At 45.7% G+C, this 22,532-nt stretch overlaps 1 protein-coding gene across 3 annotated transcripts in view; it reads left to right on the forward strand.

The window, feature by feature from the left end:
* The window catches only part of MED12L (mediator complex subunit 12L), a 627,340-nt gene that overhangs the window by 79,553 nt on the left and 525,255 nt on the right, over window positions 1–22,532 (forward strand). For all 3 annotated transcript variants that reach the window (XM_056564946.1, XM_056564945.1, XM_056564947.1), the window contains exons 10-11: window positions 3,011–3,110; window positions 14,837–14,973. In XM_056564946.1, coding sequence (XP_056420921.1) covers window positions 3,011–3,110; window positions 14,837–14,973 — 237 coding nt within the window. The remainder of the gene's footprint in view (window positions 1–3,010; window positions 3,111–14,836; window positions 14,974–22,532) is intronic.

A 22,532-nucleotide genomic window follows, 5' to 3' on the forward strand; every position in this document is an offset into this window, starting at 1 on the left:
AGACACTTAAAGGTTTTGTGCCAAAATTGCCCAGTATTTAGAACTGTTCATAATTCCAAGCAGAAAAACAGCCCAAAGCTTGATGCTGCCACCCCCATGCTTTACTTTGGGTATGGTTTTTCTTTGTGACAAACATACATTTTGGAATTATGGCCAAAAAGTTTAGCCTTAGTATTATTAAACCATAACATATTTTCACACAGGCTTTTTGGGTACTTGATGTTTGTTTTTGCAAATTTCAGCCAGGCTTGGCTTTTCTCTTTGTAAGAAAAGGCTTCTGTCTTGCAATACAACCCCATAGCCCATTCATATGAAGACTATGGGAAACTGTTGTCACGTGTGGCACAAAGCCAGCACTTGACAGAAATTCCTGCAGTTCCTTTAATGTTGTAGTAGGCCACTTGGAAGCCTCCCTTACCAGTTTTCGTTTTGTCTTTTTATTAATCTTGAAGGGATATCCAGTTCTTAGGGTGCTTTCACACTATGAAGTTCACCCGTTAATAAACGTACATTTGAAAAATAATTATTAACGCCCGTTAAACAACCCCATTCAAGTCAATGGTTTCTTTTGTTTACCCGTTATCACCCGTTATAGCCCGTCATGACTAACGGACATTAGTTGTGACGGGGGAAGTAACGGGACATGCACAAATTTTTTGCCCGTCACAAGAAACGGGTAAATTAACGGACGTTATTTTTAACATTGAATAGTTATGTCTACGTTGTGCCATATTTTCTCCACTTGATAACTGTCTTCATTATGTTCTATGGTATATCTGATGCTTTGGAAATTCTTTTTATCCTTCTCCTGACTGAAAACTGAGATCTCTCTGATGCTTTAGAAGCTCTCTGCGGACCATGGCTTTTACTCTGAGATGCAACTAAGCATATGTCAGGAAAATCTTATTAGAACAGCTTAACTTTATTTGTGATTATCCAGAGTCACTTTACATGGAGGCAGGTGTGTAATTTCTTCTATTTAACATGAGTTTGAATATGTTTGGTTAATTCTGAACACAGCCACATCCCTGATATTAGAGGGTGTGTACACTTATGCAACCAGAATATAGTTTTTTTTCTCTTCCCCCCCTTAAAGTTTTTAGTTTTTCAATTAAATTGTTCATGTGTTCGATCACAAAATAAAGATGGAAAAAGTTCTGACATGATTTATCTTTGGCTCATTCTTTAACATCACAACTAGAACCGGGCATTTTCCACTGTAACTACCATTGAAAAGTACAGTTGAACTCAAGAGACCCACAATAATTATATCTCATTTTCTGTATTGGCCAGAATAACTGAGGTGTTACTGGACTGAGTTCAAATTGGGACCTGGGAGGGAGGGCTGATATATATACATATATATATATATATATATATATATATATATATATATATATATAAATTTATATTGCACCTTGATTACTTGTATGTATGAACTGTATTTCAGACATGCTCTGATTATGTATATGCACTTCATTATTTTATGTAAATTTTTCATACTGATTATGATTGCACTAGTTGATTGATGTCAGTTGTGGCTATTTAAGAGCCAGTGTTTGTTCATTTTACTATGCCTGAAGATGTTGCATTTTTTATATCTTGTTAAGATGGAATAAATTGACACTTTTTGTGTGCTGCGTTTTTTTCTCTTTTATATTGAAGTTGGAGTCCCTAACCAAGCCGATGCCTGCGTGCACCAACACATTCTCCGTTAATTCTGGGTGGATGTGCTGCTTCTTTGGACATATATATATATATATATATATATATATATATATATATATATAAAACTCAATGGCCCTGATTTACTAAGAGTGGAGTGTAGGTTTCTTTGTGGGTTTTAATTCCCAACAATTTTTCCCCACGGTATTTACTAAGGTCAGCCCCACCTGAGAATGGGAAGTGAGAAATAAAAATGAGGATTATATATGGGGATGGGATATGAGGACAGAATATGAGGTCGGGATATGAGGTCGGGATATGAGGTCGGGATATGGGGTCGGGATATGGGGACGGGATATGGAGAGGGGTTAGGAGACGGGATATGGAGACGGGATATGGAGATGGGATATGGGGACGGGATATGAGGTCGGAATATGAGGACGGGATTTTAAGATGGGATATGAGATTGAGATATGAGGACAGAAATATAAGGGGGGGTCGGGATATGGGGTTGGGATATGTATGGGATATGAAGACAAAAGCTTCCTCCTTTGTTGCTTTTCCTCTCCCACAAAGATAAGGTGGGAAAAGCCAGGCAGCATCGGGTACTTAGCTAGTGCACATATAATGATTTCATGGCTTTTAAGGCCGTTTTGCCCATAGCCTTTACCTTGAATAAATAACTCAAATAAAGGTATTTTCAAGTCTAGGTATCTACTGGATCCCACCACAGTCAGTTACTATTAGCTGAGGAATCTGCTCATAAGGGCTATTCTTGCTGGCTGCTCTCTGGGGGAGAATCTGGTTGATAAGGGCAACTGGTCAACTTTTCCTATGCACAGTTTTTGATAAATCTCCCCCTCTTCTCTTGTGAAAAGAGTAGGATTTAACCCCAAAATGTCGGGGTCCAAATCATACAATTTCTTTCATTTGTTTTTTTTTTTTCTAAACCACTGCTGCTCTTGGGAATTCAGTGTTGGTTACCAGCCATTTATAGCTGTCCTTACTGTTCTGCAACTAATATTGGCAGCTTGTATTCACTTTTATTTTCCCTAAACAGTTCTGCTTTGGGAGCAATTGCAGTATTCCTACAGAGCCCTATTAAATGACAAGAAGATAGTCAGAAGTTGGTGCCAGAACTGTGATTGTTCTGTCTGCCTTGTGGCTGATGAAAGGTCTGCATTCATAATTGTATTACCATTCCATTGCGAGGCAGCAGTTATTTTCATAGAAGGTCATGAGAGAATACAGAAATTGTTTTGTAGTTATGTTGTATTATTTTTTTACAAGATAAAAAGATAATTATTCAACAGAATATTCTTTTTTTTTTTTTTTTTTTTTTTAGGTTCGAGCTAAAATTTATGAAGTGGAACAACAGATTAAACAAAGGGGTCAGGCTGTGGAAGTCCGATGGTCATTTGATAAGTGCCAAGAATCAGCTGCAGGTGAAGTGGGACATACAGTAAATTACAATCAATATGAGCTTTATTTTATCCATCGATTTGTTATAGAAATGTAAACACCTTTATGGAATAGAAGGTATAATTGGAGACAAGCTGATGAAGGGGTTAATGTTTCTGGAGCTCCCAGAATTAGCTGCTTTTGTTGTAGGAACCTCTCTAAGTGCTAGTTTTCTCTGTTAGGAAAATAAGTCATTACACAGCCCTCCTGCCAAGAGTCACATAAAGTGGAAAAGGGTAAAGCCCTCTATTAGGCAACCCCTTTAATAACCTTTAATTTCTGATGGTTGTTCCACAGCTTCATGGGGTTTTTTCCAATAAATGACATTTAGAACATTTCTGTTTGACTAGAAAGACCACAAGCATGCATTCCGATGCCATTGTTTCTTATTCAGAGAAATGCAGTCACAAATTGGACACATACATTTCTGTGTAATCAGTCAGCCATGGAGTCGGTAAAAGAGATTGGTAAAAAATGGTGTGTAAGTCAATAGACTAATCTATATTTACAGTATACTCTATAAGATTATGACCTTCTGCTACTGTCTTAAAGGAGTCTGTGGATGCTATAGAAGTTAGTGTAGTGGCTAGAAAGCTTGGCCAGAAATACAGGGACCCTTACGAGTTGTTAGCACACAGGGCAACTTTAAACTGTAAATGTTACAAGCAGCTCTCAAATTTTCAATAAACTTTCTCTTAAAAGTCGGTGTTTCACTCAAACTCAAAGTCTTAGAAATTGACTGGGAGTGTATGTCAAGCCAGAAATCTGAAGACAGCTGTAACAGGGTTTTGTCCATCATCATTACAGAGCAGGGTTTTGGCTGGCTAGTGAGAGACCTTGGGCAATAACTGCGAAACAGCTGTATTTCCTCCTGGAGAAATTTTTGGCTTGTCATTCATTCCCAGTCAGTTTCTAAGACTCTGAATTTAAGTGGAACACTGGCTTTTAAGGGGAACCTACCTGAAAAGGTGATGTGAGATCTGATTTACGTATCCTATTTTCCCAGAATTCTCAGTGGAGCTTTAAAGTCTCCTTAAGGAGAGACATTACCCATAAGTCCCAAAGTAGTTGGAAAGCAGATATCATAGCAGAGCATTCTAGATATTAGGTGCAGTGCAGGAGAAGTCAAGTAAAGGGCATGTGATAGGGAGGATGATAGATGTGATAGATGTAGAATGCTGAACACAGTCCGGAATGGAAGGCATTAGTAGAAAGGAGAAAACATATGAAAAATATTGAGGAGAATTTTGAAGAAAAAAAGAGTTTAGATATATATATATTTTTTTTTTGTTTTTATTGATAGTTTTACAATAATAATACAAAAGTACAATTAGACACATTTGTGCAAAATAAAAAAAAAGGAACACAAAATAAATACAAAAGTGATAACTGCATTGTAGACAAGAACAAGACATGGTAGTCAACCATTCAAAATCAGGCTGTAGGCCTAAGCAATCGACTGCTCTGAGGGACCAAATAAAATTCTGCAATAGGATGCCCCAAGGGAGTATAAGGGCCATCTAAAGACCCTGAGTCAGAAAAACAGACAAAAAAAAAAAAAAAAAGGAATGACAACAACATGGAGAGAATAACACAAAACTAAACATAAGAACCATATAATATAAGAAAGGAGGAGGTACAGTAAGAGAAAAAGTAGAAAAGAAAGAAAAGGAGAGACCAGAAGGAGGAAAACTAGAAAAAGAGAAAGGGAAGGAAATGTCTGAGCAAATCTTTTATAACAGATTTCAGCAGGCCTGATTTAAGAGACAGTAAGGCTACGGCCGTAAAAGGATCCACAACAGAACCGATGACCTGGGAGTAGATACCAAAAACTTCTTGCCAGAAAAGCCCCAGTGCCAAACAGATTAACCTGCAACACAACGCCATAGGCATTTCCCGCTCCCAGGCCTGCACATGCTTAAGGACAGGGTCAGCATCCAAACCCAAGAGAATAGAGTAAAGCTGGCAGATGACCCTGAAAGTAGCAAAGGAACAGACTGTTGGAGGAGAAGAGACTCAAGGGCCTTAGGTCTAACATTTACAATCTCCCTGGAAATCTTCACCTGCCATAAGGCTTTTAGTTGAGAAAATTCTAGCCAGGACAGTATTATCCTTGGCCAGGGTTCTTGCATTGATGCAAATGAAGGAAGAGATGAACTGCCTACCCAGAACAGACCAATCTGGGCACCCTCAAAAGCAGACCACACAAGGAATGATCCCTACCCACCACAGGCGGAAACACCGGGTCATCAAATCTAATGATGAAAATGAAGTGGCAGAAAGGGGGAGTAAACCAGACACATTCTATGGAGAATAAATATCTTCCTTCAGGGAGTGTATCTCAGCCTTACATACTGCTTCCAACCCTGTCACATAACCTTCAATATCAGGCTTATTAGAAATGGCTGCCCTCTGGGTCTGCAAGGCAAGAAGCTCCGAGGGAGGCTGAGGGCAAAGCGGGAGTAGCGTGGTCCTGAGGAGAGGAGAAAAGTCTTGGGACAGCGGAGCCATAGCAGCAGCAGAGCCATAAGGTGAAGCTGCAGGGGGAGAGCTAACGGAAAGGAAGAGGAGGCCAGAAGTCGTTGAATGCTACTCTGTATAAAGCCAGAAATGGCTGTATTTGATGCTCAGGACCTCAGACAAGCCTTCCCGCTCATCTGAGCCAAAGGTACAGGCAATAAGATGCTAGCGTGAGACTGAGAAGCCAACGGTAACGCGGGAGCTCTTTCAGCAGACATCAGTGTGGTGTCATAGCCAAGCCATTGTCACGATGCCGGCTGGCAGGTAGTGGATCCTCTGTGCCAGAGAGGGATTGGCGTGGACCGTGCTAGTGGACCGGTTCTAAGCCACTACTGGTTTTCACCAGAGCCCGCCGCAAAGCGGGATGGTCTTGCTGCGGCGGTAGTGACCAGGTCGTATCCACTAGCAACGGCTCACCTCTCTGGCTGCTGAAGATAGGCGCGGTACAAGGGAGTAGGCAAAAGCAAGGTCGGACGTAGCAGAAGGTCGGGGCAGGCAGCAAGGATCGTAGTCAGGGGCAACGGCAGAAGGTCTGGAAACACAGGCAAGGAACACACAAGGAACGCTTTCACTGGCACTAAGGCAACAAGATCCGGCAAGGGAGTGCAGGGGAAGTGAGGTGATATAGGGAAGTGCACAGGTGAACACACTGATTGGAACCACTGCGCCAATCAGCGGCGCAGTGGCCCTTTAAATCGCAGAGACCCGGCGCGCGCGCGCCCTAGGGAGCGGGGCCGCGCGCGCCGGGACAGAACAGACGGAGAGCGAGTCAGGTAGGGGAGCCGGGGTGCGCATCGCGAGCGGGCGCTACCCGCATCGCGAATCGCATCCCGGCTGGCAGCGGAATCGCAGCGCCCCGGGTCAGAGGACGTGACCGGAGCGCTGCCGCGGGGAGAGTGAAGCGAGCGCTCCGGGGAGGAGCGGGGACCCGGAGCGCTCGGCGTAACAGTACCCCCCCCCTTGGGTCTCCCCCTCTTCTGAGAACCTGAGGAGCAGACTTTTGTCTAGGATGTTGTCCTCAGGTTCCCAGGATCTCTCTTCAGGACCACAACCCTCCCAGTCCACTAAAAAAAAATTTTTCCCTCTGACCTTTTTGGCAGCTAAAATTTCTTTGACCGAGAAGATGTCCGAGGAGCCGGAAACAGGAGTGGGAGGAACAGATTTGGGAGAAAAACGGTTGAGGATGAGTGGTTTGAGAAGAGAGACGTGAAAGGCATTAGGGATACGAAGAGAGGGAGGAAGAAGAAGTTTATAAGAGACAGGATTAATTTGACACAAAATTTTGAAAGGACCAAGATAGCGTGGTCCCAACTTGTAGCTAGGGACACGGAAGCGGACATATTTAGCGGAGAGCCATACCTTGTCTCCAGGGGAAAAAACGGGGGGAGCTCTTCTTTTCTTATCCGCGAACTTCTTCATGCGTGATGAAGCCTGTAAGAGAGAATTTTGGGTCTCTCTCCATATGATGGAAAGGTCACGAGAAATTTCATCCACAGCGGGCAGACCAGAGGGCAAGGGAGTAGGGAGGGGGGGAAGAGGGTGACGGCCGTACACCACGAAAAATGGGGATTTGGAGGAAGACTCAGAGACCCTGAAGTTATACGAGAATTCGGCCCATGGGAGGAGATCTGCCCAGTCATCCTGGCGGGAGGAAACAAAATGTCGCAAATAATCACCCAAGATCTGGTTAATCCTTTCTACTTGTCCATTGGACTGGGGATGATATGCAGAAGAAAAATTTAATTTAATCTTGAGTTGTTTACAGAGAGCCCTCCAGAATTTAGACACGAATTGGACGCCTCTATCCGAGACAATCTGCGTAGGCAACCCGTGAAGACGAAAAATGTGTACAAAAAATTGTTTAGCCAACTGAGGCGCAGAAGGAAGACCAGGAAGAGGGATGAAATGTGCCATTTTGGAGAATCGATCAACGACCACCCAAATAACAGTGTTGCCATGGGATGGGGGTAAGTCAGTAATAAAATCCATACCAATCAGAGACCAAGGCTGTTCGGGGACAGGCAGAGGATGAAGAAAACCAGCGGGCTTCTGGCGAGGAGTCTTATCCCGGGCACAGATAGTGCAGGCTCGCACAAAGTCCACAACATCCGTCTCCAGAGTCGGCCACCAATAGAAGCGGGAGATGAGTTGCACAGATTTCTTGATACCCGCATGACCTGCGAGATGGGAGGAGTGACCCCATTTGAGGATTCCGAGGCGTTGGCGAGGAGAAACAAAGGTCTTTCCTGGAGGAGTCTGCCTGATGGAGGCAGGAGAAGTGGAGATCAGGCAGTCAGGTGGAATGATGTGTTGCGGAGAGAGTTCAACTTCTGAGGCATCCGAGGAACGAGAGAGAGCATCGGCCCTAATGTTCTTATCGGCAGGACGAAAGTGAATCTCAAAATTAAATCGGGCAAAGAACAGAGACCACCGGGCCTGGCGAGGATTCAGCCGTTGGGCAGACTGGAGGTAGGAGAGGTTCTTGTGGTCGGTGTAGATAATAACAGGAGAACTTGATCCCTCCAGCAGATGCCTCCATTCCTCAAGTGCTAATTTAATGGCTAGAAGCTCTCGATCCCCGATGGAGTAGTTCCTCTCTGCTGGAGAGAAGGTCCTAGAGAAAAAACCACAAGTGACAGCATGCCCGGAAGAATTTTTTTGTAGAAGAACAGCTCCAGCTCCCACTGAGGAGGCATCAACCTCCAATAGGAAGGGTTTGGAAGGGTCAGGTCTGGAGAGGACGGGAGCCGAAGAAAAGGCAGACTTGAGTCGTTTAAAGGCGTCTTCTGCTTGAGGGGGCCAGGACTTGGGATCAGCATTTTTTTTGGTTAAAGCCACGATAGGAGCCACAATGGTAGAAAAATGTGGAATAAATTGCCTGTAATAATTGGCGAACCCCAAAAAGCGTTGGATAGCACGGAGTCCGGAGGGGCGTGGCCAATCTAAGACGGCAGAGAGTTTGTCTGGATCCATCTGTAGTCCCTGGCCAGAGACCAAATATCCTAGAAAAGGAAGAGATTGGCATTCAAACAGACATTTCTCAATTTTGGCATAGAGTTGGTTGTCACGAAGTCTCTGAAGAACCATACGGACATGCTGGCGGTGTTCTTCTAGATTGGCAGAAAAAATTAGGATATCGTCCAGATATACAACAACACAGGAGTATAACAGATCACGAAAAATTTCATTGACAAAGTCTTGGAAGACGGCAGGGGCGTTGCACAGTCCAAAGGGCATGACCAGATACTCAAAGTGTCCATCTCTGGTGTTAAATGCCGTTTTCCACTCGTCCCCCTCTCTGATGCGGATGAGGTTATAGGCGCCTCTTAAGTCCAATTTAGTGAAGATGTGGGCACCTTGGAGGCGATCAAAGAGTTCAGAGATGAGGGGTAAGGGGTAGCGGTTCTTAACCGTGATTTTATTAAGACCGCGGTAGTCAATGCATGGACGTAGGGAGCCATCTTTTTTGGACACAAAGAAAAATCCGGCTCCGGCAGGAGAGGAGGATTTACGGATAAAGCCCTTTTTTAGATTCTCCTGGACATATTCGGACATGGCAAGAGTCTCTGGGGCAGAGAGAGGATAAATTCTGCCCCGGGGTGGAGTAGTGCCCGGGAGGAGGTCGATAGGGCAATCATAAGGCCTGTGAGGAGGTAGAGTCTCAGCTTGTTTTTTGCAGAAAACATCCGCGAAGTCCATATAGGCCTTAGGGAGACCGGTTACTGGAGGAACCACAGAGTTACGGCAAGGGTTACTGGGAACCGGTTTTAGACAGTTCTTGGAACAAGAGGACCCCCAACTCTTGATCTCCCCAGTGGACCAATCCAGGGTAGGGGAATGAAGTTGAAGCCAGGGAAGTCCAAGGAGAATTTCCGAGGTGCAATTGGGGAGGACCAAAAGTTCAATCCTCTCATGATGAGATCCGATGCTCATAAGAAGGGGCTCCGTGCGGAAACGTATGGTACAGTCCAATCTTTCATTATTTACACAATTGATGTAGAGGGGTCTGGCGAGACTGGTCACCGGGATGTTGAACCTGTTGACGAGAGAGGCCAAAATAAAATTTCCTGCAGATCCAGAGTCCAAGAAGGCCACTGTAGAGAAGGAGAAGGCAGAGGCAGACATCCGCACAGGCACAGTAAGACGTGGAGAAGCAGAGTAGACATCAAGGACTGTCTCATCTTTGTGCGGAGTCAGCGTACGTCTTTCCAGGCGGGGAGGACGGATAGGACAATCTCTCAGGAAGTGTTCGGTACTAGCACAGTACAGGCAGAGGTTCTCCATACGGCGTCGTGTCCTCTCTTGAGGTGTCAGGCGAGACCGGTCGACCTGCATAGCCTCCACGGCGGGAGGCACAGGAACAGATTGCAGGGGACCAGAGGAGAGAGGAGCCGAGGAGAAGAAACGCCTCGTGCGAACAGAGTCCATATCTTGGCGGAGTTCCTGACGCCTTTCGGAAAAACGCATGTCAATGCGAGTGGCTAGGTGAATAAGTTCATGTAGATTAGCAGGAATTTCTCGTGCGGCCAGAACATCTTTAATGTTGCTGGATAGGCCTTTTTTGAAGGTCGCGCAGAGGGCCTCATTATTCCAGGACAATTCTGAAGCAAGAGTACGGAATTGTACGGCATACTCGCCAACGGAAGAATTACCCTGGACCAGGTTCAACAGGGCAGTCTCAGCAGAAGAGGCTCGGGCAGGTTCCTCAAAGACACTTCGGATTTCCGAGAAGAAGGAGTGTACAGAGGCAGTGACGGGGTCATTGCGGTCCCAGAGCGGTGTGGCCCATGACAGGGCTTTTCCGGACAGAAGGCTGACTACGAAAGCCACCTTAGACCTTTCGGTGGGAAACAGGTCCGACATCATCTCCAGATGCAGGGAACATTGGGAAAGAAAGCCACGGCAAAACTTAGAGTCCCCATCAAATTTATCCGGCAAGGATAAGCGTATCCCAGGAGCGGCCACTCGCTGCGGAGGAGGTGCAGGAGCTGGCGGAGGAGATGACTGCTGAAGCTGTGGTAGTAACTGTTGTAGCATAACGGTCAGTTGAGACAGCTGTTGGCCTTGTTGCGCTATCTGTTGTGACTGCTGGGCGACCACCGTGGTGAGGTCAGCGACAACTGGCAGAGGAACTTCAGCGGGATCCATGGCCGGATCTACTGTCACGATGCCGGCTGGCAGGTAGTGGATCCTCTGTGCCAGAGAGGGATTGGCGTGGACCGTGCTAGTGGACCGGTTCTAAGCCACTACTGGTTTTCACCAGAGCCCGCCGCAAAGCGGGATGGTCTTGCTGCGGCGGTAGTGACCAGGTCGTATCCACTAGCAACGGCTCACCTCTCTGGCTGCTGAAGATAGGCGCGGTACAAGGGAGTAGGCAAAAGCAAGGTCGGACGTAGCAGAAGGTCGGGGCAGGCAGCAAGGATCGTAGTCAGGGGCAACGGCAGAAGGTCTGGAAACACAGGCAAGGAACACACAAGGAACGCTTTCACTGGCACTAAGGCAACAAGATCCGGCAAGGGAGTGCAGGGGAAGTGAGGTGATATAGGGAAGTGCACAGGTGAACACACTGATTGGAACCACTGCGCCAATCAGCGGCGCAGTGGCCCTTTAAATCGCAGAGACCCGGCGCGCGCGCGCCCTAGGGAGCGGGGCCGCGCGCGCCGGGACAGAACAGACGGAGAGCGAGTCAGGTAGGGGAGCCGGGGTGCGCATCGCGAGCGGGCGCTACCCGCATCGCGAATCGCATCCCGGCTGGCAGCGGAATCGCAGCGCCCCGGGTCAGAGGACGTGACCGGAGCGCTGCCGCGGGGAGAGTGAAGCGAGCGCTCCGGGGAGGAGCGGGGACCCGGAGCGCTCGGCGTAACAGCCATGCCCCCAAGAGTTTTTATTTTATTTTATTCTACAAGAAACTGACAAACAGTAACCAGAAAGTTATTGGCTGCTGTGCTGAGGATCAATTTTGGTGGATTGGGGGAGATTCACCAAATATTGTGTGGAGTAAAAGTCAACCAGTTGCCCATAGCAACCAGTCATAGAATGTGACTGTGATTGTAGATAAGAACCATTTGGCCCATCTAGTCTGCCCAATATTTATGAATACTATAAATAGTCCTTGTTCCTATCTTATATAAAGGATATCCTTATGCCTATCCCATGCATGCTTAACCCCTTAAGGACTCAGGGTTTTTCCGTTTTTGCACTTTTGTTTTTTCCTCCTTACCTTTTAAAAATCATAACCCTTTCAATTTTCCACCTAAAAATCCATATTATTGCTTATTTTTTGCGTCGCCAATTCTACTTTGCAAAGACATTAGTCATTTCACCCAAAAATGCACGGCGAAACGTAAAAAAAAATCATTGTGCGACAAAATCGAAAAAAAAACACCATTTTGTAACTTTTGGGGGCTTCCGTTTCTACGCAGTGCATATTTTGGTAAAAATTACACCTTATAATTATTCTGTAGGTCCATACGGTTAAAATGGTACCCTATTTATATAGGTTTTATTTTGTCGCACTTCTGGAAAAAATCATAACTACATGCAGGAAAATTTATACGTTTAAAAATGTCATCTTCTGACCCCTATAACTTTTTTATTTTTCCACGTACGGGGCGGTATGAGGACTCATTTTTTGCACCGTGATCTGAAGTTTTTATCAGTATGATTTTTGTTTTGATCGGACTTTTTGATCACTTTTTATTCATTTTTTTAATGGTATAAAAAGTGACCAAAATACGCTTTTTTGGACTTTGGAATTTTTTTGCGCGTACGCCATTGACCGTGCGGTTTAATTAATGATATATTTTAATAGTTCGGACATTTACGCACGTGGCGATACCACATATGTTTATTTTATTTTTTTTACACTGTTTTATTTTTTTTATGGGAAAAGGGGGGTGATTCAAACTTTTATTAGGGAAGGGGTTAAATGACCTTTATTAACACTTTTTTTTAAATTTTTTTTTGCAGTGTTATAGGTCCCATAGGGACCTATAACACTGCACACACTGATCTCCTATGCTGATCACTGGCATGTATTAACACGCCTGTGAGCAGCATTATTGGCGCTTGACTGCTCCTGCCTGGATCTCAGGCACGGAGCAGTCATTCGTCGATCGGACACCGAGGAGGCAGGTAAGGGCCCTCCCGGTGTCCGGTCAGCTGTTTGGGACGCCGCGATTTCACCGCGGCGGTCCCGAACAGCCCGACTGAGCAGCCGGGTCACTTTCAGTTTCACTTTAGAAGCGGCGGTCAGCTTTGACCGCCGCTTCTAAAGGGTTAATACCGCACATCGCCGCGATCGGCGATGTGTGGTATTAGCCGCGGGTCCCGGCCGTTGATGAGCGCCGGGACCGACGCGATATGATGTAGGATCGCGGCGCGATCCCGCTTCATATCGCGGGAGCCGGCGCAGGACGTAAATATACGTCCTGCGTCGTTAAGGACCAGGCCAATTTATTTTAAACTCCTTCTTTGTTTTTGCAGCAACCACTTCTGCAGGAAGGCTATTCCATGCATTCACTACTCTCTCAGTAAAGTGAGACTTCCTCACTTGTCATCAGCAAAAAGACCAACACCTTAACATCAAGACCTTATGCAATATCACTGATAAAAATACTAAACAAAATGAGTCCCAGTACAGAGCCCTGAGGTACCCCAAGAAACTGAACTAAGCCATAAGAATTGATGGAAACAGGTGGACTTTAGGGTTAGGAAGACTAAATCCTAGGAAAAGGGAGAATGTAGCACAGCAACTCAAAGAAAAATACATAACTAAAACCAAATTAGAATGCATTAACTAAAAACAATCTAAATCTCTAACCTTAGTGCCATGAAGAATTGTTAAAGAAAAGGAGTAGAAACCAAAGTTTAGGTTCAGACGTAATTGTGGTGCCGAGGTGGTACAACGGTGTAGCAGGGTCTGGTGGTATTAACCCTGTGGGACAAGGTGTTATTAACCCCTAATTTGTCGTGCCGCCAGGATGTTGTTGTTTTCTGTATGAGGCCCTGCCGACAACCAACCCAAAAACGGCAGGCAATAAAGGAATGTCCACAGCAGGAGTTGTGCAAATAACTGGAACTTTTACTTAAACTTCTTATGGAACAGTCTTTACAGTTATGCAGTTTCTCTAGAGGAAACCGGGATGCAGGATACCTCACAGGCTTGCTGGGACTTGTAGTATTGAGATTTATGCAGGCCACTGTGCTACTAATTGTATACTTGTGTTGAGTAGTAGTCACTAAAAATTGTAGATAGAGCTTGATAACTCACGTTTTGAAGTGGCTGCAGGTTCCTTAGGCTTTGGCCTAGATGAGATGCATTTAGTATATATATATACTGAGATTGTGCTTGCTTGGTAGTCAGGAACTAAGAGGGCGAATTTAGAGACTACAGCCCCTTATATACTAAGGAGGCTTGACTAAAGCCCATTGGCTGCTAAGCCTGTAGGTCCTGTATCCAGTACATCACATGAAAGTATCACATGACCCAGGAAAGTCCTGTACATTTTTACATTTGTACAACGTTATATAGAATAGACAATATGTACAATACATTTACAATGCATTTATATGAACAGTAACTGATGAGCAAGGGGGAGGGGGAGCTGCAGTAGAGCCCCATGGACTGCAGGGACTCTTCTTGAGGGGACTTAAGGCAGGAACAGGACCATGTCTTGTATTGGGACACCACATAATATTCTTGTCAGTATTTAAGTCACCATACAGTATGAAGGTATTACTAGGTTTGAAACCAACACAAATAAAATCTTAAATGCATAATTTTTTAATTCACTCCTGGTTTTGGATAAAAATATTGACCAAATTTTGACCAACATACTAACTATGTGTGAATCCAGTGTAAGCTGCACACTCTGAATGGTCTTTGGTCTTTACAGCTGTTCCCATAAATAGCACAACCACATACCGGAAAAGCTGTCAACCACTGTGTGTGGGTGGGAGAATACAGGACAGACTTTGAGTTCTGGAAGATTTTCACAGAATCAAAACTATGAATCTTCAAGATCAGCCTCTTCCTGTCTTTCCATTGCTGCCCTAGTGGAGCATAGATAACCTGGTGGACCCCCATTATCACCTATTGTGTTGTGTATATCTGTTTATAATATTAAAAGAAAATAATAATATTAAGTCTTGACCCTGGTAAATTAATTTATTCTATCTTATTTTTCAGGTGTTACTATTAGCAGAGTTTTGCACACATTGGAAGTCTTAGATCGGCATTGTTTTGACAGATTGGATTCCAGTAACTCCTTGGATACCTTGTATTATAAGATATTTTGCACAAATCAAAATAAGGACAGCCAGGAGGTAATAGACTAAAATGAGTGCTTTCTTATCTAAAATAAATGTAGATATGTCAAACCTTGAGTGATAAATCATGACTCTAGAATGTACCGTGCAATTTAGATAATGTATCCCCACAGCCCCATGCTGTTCTATTGATCATAAGACTGGAGGCCATTGCGCTCATACCAGTCTAGCATAGTAACACTATTACTAAATGCGTAGCAGCAAATATGATTTTACAAGACATAAGCCAATCAAAAGCAACAGGACCCCTTAAAGGGGTACTCTGTCCCTAGACATCTTATTCCCTGTCCAATGGGATAAGATCTCTGATGGGGACCCCCGCGATCTTGGCTGCGGCACCCCAGACATCCGTGCTCCATGCCAGATGACTGGCGATGCGGGCCGGAGGCTCATGACATCACGGTCACGCCCCGCTCATGATGTCACAACCACGCCCCCTCAATGCAAATCTATGGGAGGGGGTGTGACGGCCGCCACACCCCCTCCCATAGACTTGCATTGAGGGGGCATGGCCGTGACGTCACAAGCCTCTTGCACTGCACCCGAGACTCTAAACGAAAGCTGGGTGCAGCTGGGAAATTGTGGGGGTCCATTTTATCACCTATTCTTTGAATAGGGGACAAGATGTCTTGGGGCGTAGTGCCCCTTTAAGATAGGAGAGTGGAATATCAAATTCACGCCAGGATGCTTGTATGAAAGGGTTACGGATAGGGTTCATATGGTTGCCCCTTTAAAATCTTAAATCTGCTTACTTGTATAATCCCTCACAACAGATAAAGTCAACCTGTCACCATTAAATGCTTTTTAATCTGCCTGTATCATGTTATATAGCAAGTGAGGCTAAGAATGTACAGGTTTGTGGAAACAGATTTAGTATAACTTTTACCTTAGTAGTTAAAATTCCTGCTAAGGAGTCCAGTGCGTGGTCTCATTAAATGATTGACAACTTTCCCTGCATGAGCATGGTTACCAAGATAGCTGTCAATCACACCTAGTACCACCCACTGGACTCCCACAAGCTTCATAAAAATAATGCTAGCAGATTGGGGTCCACCATTACAAGCCAATTCCTGCCATAGCTGACTCATGGGCAGTGGAGTGAGGTGTGCTAGCCTCAGCTTCATCTGTGCATTGCCTGTGTGCTGGTAAGTGCCAGCGCTGGCCTGTAATGACATATCCCAGGCTGTAGGATGTCAATCTAATGAGCATACTTAGACTCCAGCAAGTGTGACAGTTCATGAAAATTGCACCCTTTTGACTCTTTACATGTAATTTGCATGCGCTACATTCTATTTTGTGATTTCCTTTTATGCGTTATGCCTATTACCGTCACATATAACAGTATGATGGCAGTTTAGGGCTTAAGGATATATCCTGCATCTGGAGCTATACAGCCAATTACGCTATTGTGCAGCACAAGTGTATACCTTCAGGATAGGCCATCAATATCTGATCGGCGGGATAGTGGATAATGTGGTGTCGGGGTGTTGCAGTGGTGATGCAGGGTCTGGTGGTATTAACCCTTGGTTTGTCGTGATGCCAGGGTGTGGTTTGCTTAGTATAAGAGATCCTGCCGCTGACCGTCCTACAAACGGCAGGGATAATAAACGGAATGTCCACAGTAAATTTTATGAGATAGCTGAAAACTTTTATTTGAACTTTTATGCAACAGTCTTAGCAAGTATACAATGTCTCTCAAGGTAACCGGGATGCAGGTTCCTCACAGTCTTTGTTGGGACTAATAGTCTTGAGCTTTAAGCAGGCCACTGTGCTACTAATTATAAGATTTGAGCGGAATAGTAGTCACACAGGATTTTTTGGTTGAGCTTTATAACTCACGGTTTTAGTGGGTGCTGATTATTTAGGCTTTGGCCTAGTTGATATGAATGAAGATATGCTGATTGTGCTTGCTTGATAGTCCGGAACTAACAGCAGGAACCAAGAGAGCGAATTTAGTGACTACAGCCTCTTATATATCAAGGGGACTGGACTAAACTCATTGGCCAGCAAACCTGTAGGTCCTCACATGACCCAGGAAGGTCCTTAATTATCTGTACAACTATTATAACAGATCACATGACCTGGTAGGTCCTATACATTTATTTTACCTATACATTAAATATTATACATGTAAACACAATTATATGAGGTGACCAAGGGGCAAGCCCTGCAGAAGAGCCCTGTGGAGATGAAGGAACTCTAGCTGAGGGGATTTAACACAAGGGACAGGACTAGGTCCTGTACCGGGACACCACAATAAGATGTCTGATTTCTGGGGGCCCAGCAGCCTGCAATCTCGGGTGCGGCACCCCAGTAATCTGCTGCACAAAGCAACCTCTGATCCAACCTCGGCCGCCACGCACCCTCCATTCATGTCTTTGGGAGGGGGCGTGATGGCTGTGGTTGAGCGAAATGCCCCCTCCCATAGACAAGAATGGAGGGGATATGCCATGATGTCATGACCATGGCCGCCCGAAGCAAGTGTTCTGAACTAAATGTTCAGAACGCCAGGGTACCGGCACAGAGATTGCGGGGGTCCCAGCAGCCAGATCCCCTGTGATCATGCATAAGATGCCTAAGGGTGGAGTATCCCATTAACTTCACACTGTAGTTTAGAGGCAGGGTCCTTTGCTGGACTGTCCTGTTACAGACCATAAAGGTCCAGTGGTATACATCCCTGTGTGATGTCTTCTTTGTATAGTATTTGTATCCAGAAGGAAGTCTCTGTTGCAAGGCTCCTATGAATTACAATAGAAGAATCCTAGCATCTTGATGGTAAAGATTAGGGATTAGCAAATCGAATCTGATGAATCCGAATTTGTTACGAATTTCAGGAAAAATTCTCTTCATAACGAATCCGAATATCGACACGATTCTAATGCACAAATTACTTCATTAAACTTCATTTAGTGCGGTCCAGGCTCCAGGGCATCTAAAAAAGGCAGATCCACATGTGAGGACATGGGGCAAGGTACTCTGGGAAGGCGTCAAGGCCCGTAGGCGGGATGACCCTGAATCTTATGCAGCATGCAGCCTATCAGCAGCCAGTCACCCCTGTGATGTCACAGCCCAATATAATCGGCAGCCATCTTGCGGCCAGTCACTTCAGCATTTTATTTCAGAGAGAGCGTTTCACTGAAGGGGAGAGAGAGACAGAGAGAGAGAGAGAGAGAGAGAGAGAGAGAGAGAGAAAGTACACTTTTGGGTGTAATACACAGCGACTCCACTGCTGCAGTGGGGTGTACAGCAACTCTAAAGCTTAAAGGGGCCAGTTAGGCAGAGCAGTAAAAGCCATAGTCACCTGCTATTAGTGCCTAATAATACTGTACTGGGCACTACTACACAGCGATTCTGTACTGCTGCAGTTGGGTGTACAACAACTGTAAACCTAACAGGGGCCAGTTAGGGTGAGCACGAAAAGCCATAGTCACCTGATTACAGTGCCTAATACAGGTTGTGTAGAGGAGCTTATTGCCCTTTCATGAGTGTAACCTGTGCGTATATAGGCGGTGTACATTTTTTTTTTCCTGAAAAACTAATTTTGGCCTAGTTACTGTGAATGGCCAGCCAAAGCTACACCCTTGTTTCTGTAGCCTTATACAGTTTTCAGCGGAGCGTATTGTCCAGCTCTCATAAGTGTAAACTGTAGGTACACCTACATGGTGTACGTTTTTTTTGTCCTGAAAAACTAATTTGGGCCTAGTTAATGTGAAAGGCCAGCCAAAGCTACACCCTTGTTTTTGTAGTCTAATACATTTTTAAGCATATTGGAGCACACTATCCTCCTCGCATAAGTGTAACATATACGCACTCAGCTGGTGTATAAGTATGTCAGGTAGGGAAGTGCCAGGACATGCACAGAGGAGTGGCAGAGGCCTAAATTGATCAGGCGCAGGCAGAGGTCGCAGCAGAGTAGGGGTGTGTGGCAGCAGAAGTCGCAGCAAGAGGTTTGAGCTCCCGGTGTCAGCTAGCAGTCATGTCTCAACCAGCAACCCAGCTGCCATGATTGATTGGTTCACTCGGTCAGCCACTTCATCTCAAGTGACATCTGACACCCCCAGTCAACAGTCGGTGGGTTCCTCAGACTTAACTCTCAGTTGGCATGGCCCTCATGCTGCTGCGGCCACCTCCAGGCTCTCTCATTGTGCCGTCAATTGGTCTCCTCATGCTGATGCTGCCACCTCCAGGCTCTGTCATTGTGCTGCTATATTGTTTCCTTATATTGATGCTGCCACCTCCAAGCTCTCTCATTGTGCCGTCATATGGTCTCCTCATGCTGATGCTGCCACCTCGAGGCTCTGTCATTGTGCTGCTATATTGTCTCCTCATACTGATGCTGCCACCTCCAGGCACTCTCATTCTGCTGCCATGGATACTGCAAGACATAATTAAGGTGCTGGTTCCCAGTTACAGAAATTCCTCTGCATTAGACCTCAAGGAAGTATTGAGGATATGCATTAGATAAAACTTAACTTTTCTTAGGATAAGATATCTGGACCCCAATTATTTTTTGATATCTAACAAAAGGAAAGGTGTGCAAAAAACACCATGTGCCACCTACGCCACCACGTATTGATGCAATGCAAAGACCTCTAAAAGGTGGGAAGGGAACATCGTATGGTCCATTGTAACAGGTGAGGGTAAAAACTTCCCCTGGAAGGCCCTACTTTCGCATCATTAATTCCCTTCTTGGCAAGTGTTACTCGCCCTAAAAAGGGCAGCCCCACACAGGAAACTCTTCCTATTTCCACCTAAAAACACTGCCCTTTTTAGTGCGAGTAACACTTGCCAAAAAGGAAATTAATAGGGTGAGAGTAGGGCCTTACAGGCGAAGTTTTTACCCCCACCTGTGACAATGGACCATACATTGTTCCCTTCCAGCTTTTGGAGGCAAGTGTTACTCGTCCTAAAAAGGGAGGCCCCACACAAGGACCTCTCCTTATTTCCAACTAAAAACCCTGGGAAATGGAAGTGTTTTTAGGTGGAAATAGGGAGAGGTTCCTGTGTGGGGCCGCCCTTTTTAGGGCGAGTAACACTTGCCAAGAAGGGAATTAATAGTGCGAGAGAAGGGCCTTACAGGGGAAGTTTTTACTCCCACCTGTTACAATGGACCATAAGTTGTTCCCTTCCACCTTTTAGAGGTCTTTGTATTCCATCAATACTTGGTGGTATAAACGACACATGGTGTTTTTTGCACACCTTTCTTTTTGTTAGATTTCAAAAAAAATTTGGGTTCATATATTTTATTGTGGTGTCCCGGTACCGCATCCTATACGTTACCTGTTTATAGGTCCCCATAACCAGAGTCCCTAGGACGTCACGGTCCTTTTGTATAGTCCACCCCTAGTCACCTCTCACCCTTATGGTCATTGCTCTAGTCATATGCTCCTTATTTGTGGAAGTGTAACTGTATAAAATGTATATAAATAGTTAATTACCTGTGAGAAGCGTAGCAGGACCTGCGGGTCACGTGATCAGGTAAACTCTATGGTATTTCTGCTTGAGGACCTTTGGAGGTCCTTGTGACGTAATGCACTGATTTCCTTTGTGACGGTGAGTGACAGATGGCTGGACCAATCAAAACGGCCCCGCCCCTGCTCATATAAGGGCGCGGCGGCCATTGATCTCTCTCTTGGTTCCTGGCTGTTGACGAGAAAAGATCTGCGCTGCTGTCATCAGTGAGTCTAGGCCTTAGCCTTGCGGCGACAGTTGTTCTATTCCAAATTGTGAGTGTATCAATCCCTAAACACTCTGCAAGACCACCGGACCTTATCTATCCCCTAAATCCGGACGGATTTTCGCAATATACCCTGAATTCAGAGACTATTGTCTAAAGTCAAGGTCCGCAACATCTGTCAGTCATTGAAGTATATAGAGACTGTTTGATTGAGACTGTTACTACTCTGTGGATGTACCGCAAGCCGTTAAGTAAAGTTTATGCAAGTTCAAATTCAACTACCTTGTGGACCTTCAGTCTTTATTCTTATGCACCTATCGTTACTGGGAAGGGCGGCGATAGGCCGGAGAGTCATCTTAGTATACTAGGCCTCAGCCTGGCGTCACAAACTATAGGGTTAACATTAACCCCTGATACACCAAAGCAAATCCCTGACTGTACTACCCCTACCCCTGAGGCCTACCACAAAGCCTTTTTGGCGTTGCACTAACAGGATACGGGTGTGTGCCTACTACAGTCGCCACTAGTGAAAGTGTACTCCCCCCCAGAAAAATAACTTTATTCAAGTGCTGTAAACCGTGTTGCTGTGTACAGGAACGGTGCTTGTGGTGCACCATACAAGGGGGCCAAGAGAAAAGTAAGGGGGGAGGCGAAAATTCTGTTACAATTAAGATGTGTAAACTGCGCAATGAGTTCATGCTGCGATCCTTTAGTCTGGTCGGCACAGGCAAAGCCGAACTGCTGCCGGAAAAGTGCTCGAAGAATGCCCGCGCTGCGCCACGCCCCGCCCCTGGGCGTGGCTGCCAAGTTGCTGTGTCACAGCCGAAAGGGAACTTAGAGACACAGGAGTCGTCTTTGGAGGGACCGGAAGTCGCGGCTGCACCGATAACATCCTTCCTGCCGGTCGCCATTTTGGAGAAGTCCACTATAAAAGACACCACGCACAGCGACCTTTGCAGTCTGCACGGAGAGCCGGAGAGTACAGACATGGTAGAGAGCAGCTTTCCACGTTCCAAGTTAGCAAAATGGCGCCGGAAACGCGGAAAGTTGTGGCAGTCGCAGCCCAACCTTTTCAAGAGCTTGCTGACCGTCTGCAGCGGTTGTCATTAGACAAAGAGGGGGCCTGCAATCTTCCCCACTGCCTGATGATGACGACGATTGGCCAGAGACACCTCCAGCGGAAAGCGCAGGGACACCTGGAGGTGCATCGCCGGTGAGACCTGGGGCTCGTGGTCCGAGATCCCATCGGAGGAGTCTGCAGTGAGTACCCTGCCAGAGGCGGCCTATTCTTCCTCCTCCAGCCCTGAGATCATACCTCGATCCATCTTGCCAGGTGCACGACCGTGCTCACCAAAATTGCCGCAATGGGTGTTCGGAGATGAGCCGGAGCTGATCGAATACATGCACAGAGTACTTCAACCATTACCTGGGAAGCCACTCCCACCAATTCCAACTGCAGAAAAAGAAAGGGCCCGTCAAGAAGCCGAGCTGGCCGAATTGATGGAAAAGCTAAAGGCCCGACACAAAGAACTCTATGCCCCCAAGCACGTGCATTTGCCTCATTAAGAGAAAGTACGGTGGCAAGAATACACAAAAGAAATGGAGGCATTGTACATTCGTAAATGGGATCACCCCCGAGAAGGGGAGGAGCCATTAGAAAGAAGAAGAGCAACTGTGGCCAAGTTCGACAAGGTCAGAGGCTATGGGACACTCCTTGACTTCCACACTGGGCAGACCATCCTCGTAAACCGGTGAGCAGTGCTGAGGCCATATCTCCTTAAGAAGTTCTACACCTTGGAGGTGGGTGAAATTGTGGAGTACACCCCCCTCCAGAGCCTTCGTGGAGAATGGGCTGCAGAGGTCACCAGACAAACAGCCC

Source organism: Hyla sarda, chromosome 3, assembly GCF_029499605.1.
Source record: "Hyla sarda isolate aHylSar1 chromosome 3, aHylSar1.hap1, whole genome shotgun sequence".
Taxonomy (NCBI): domain Eukaryota; kingdom Metazoa; phylum Chordata; class Amphibia; order Anura; family Hylidae; genus Hyla; species Hyla sarda.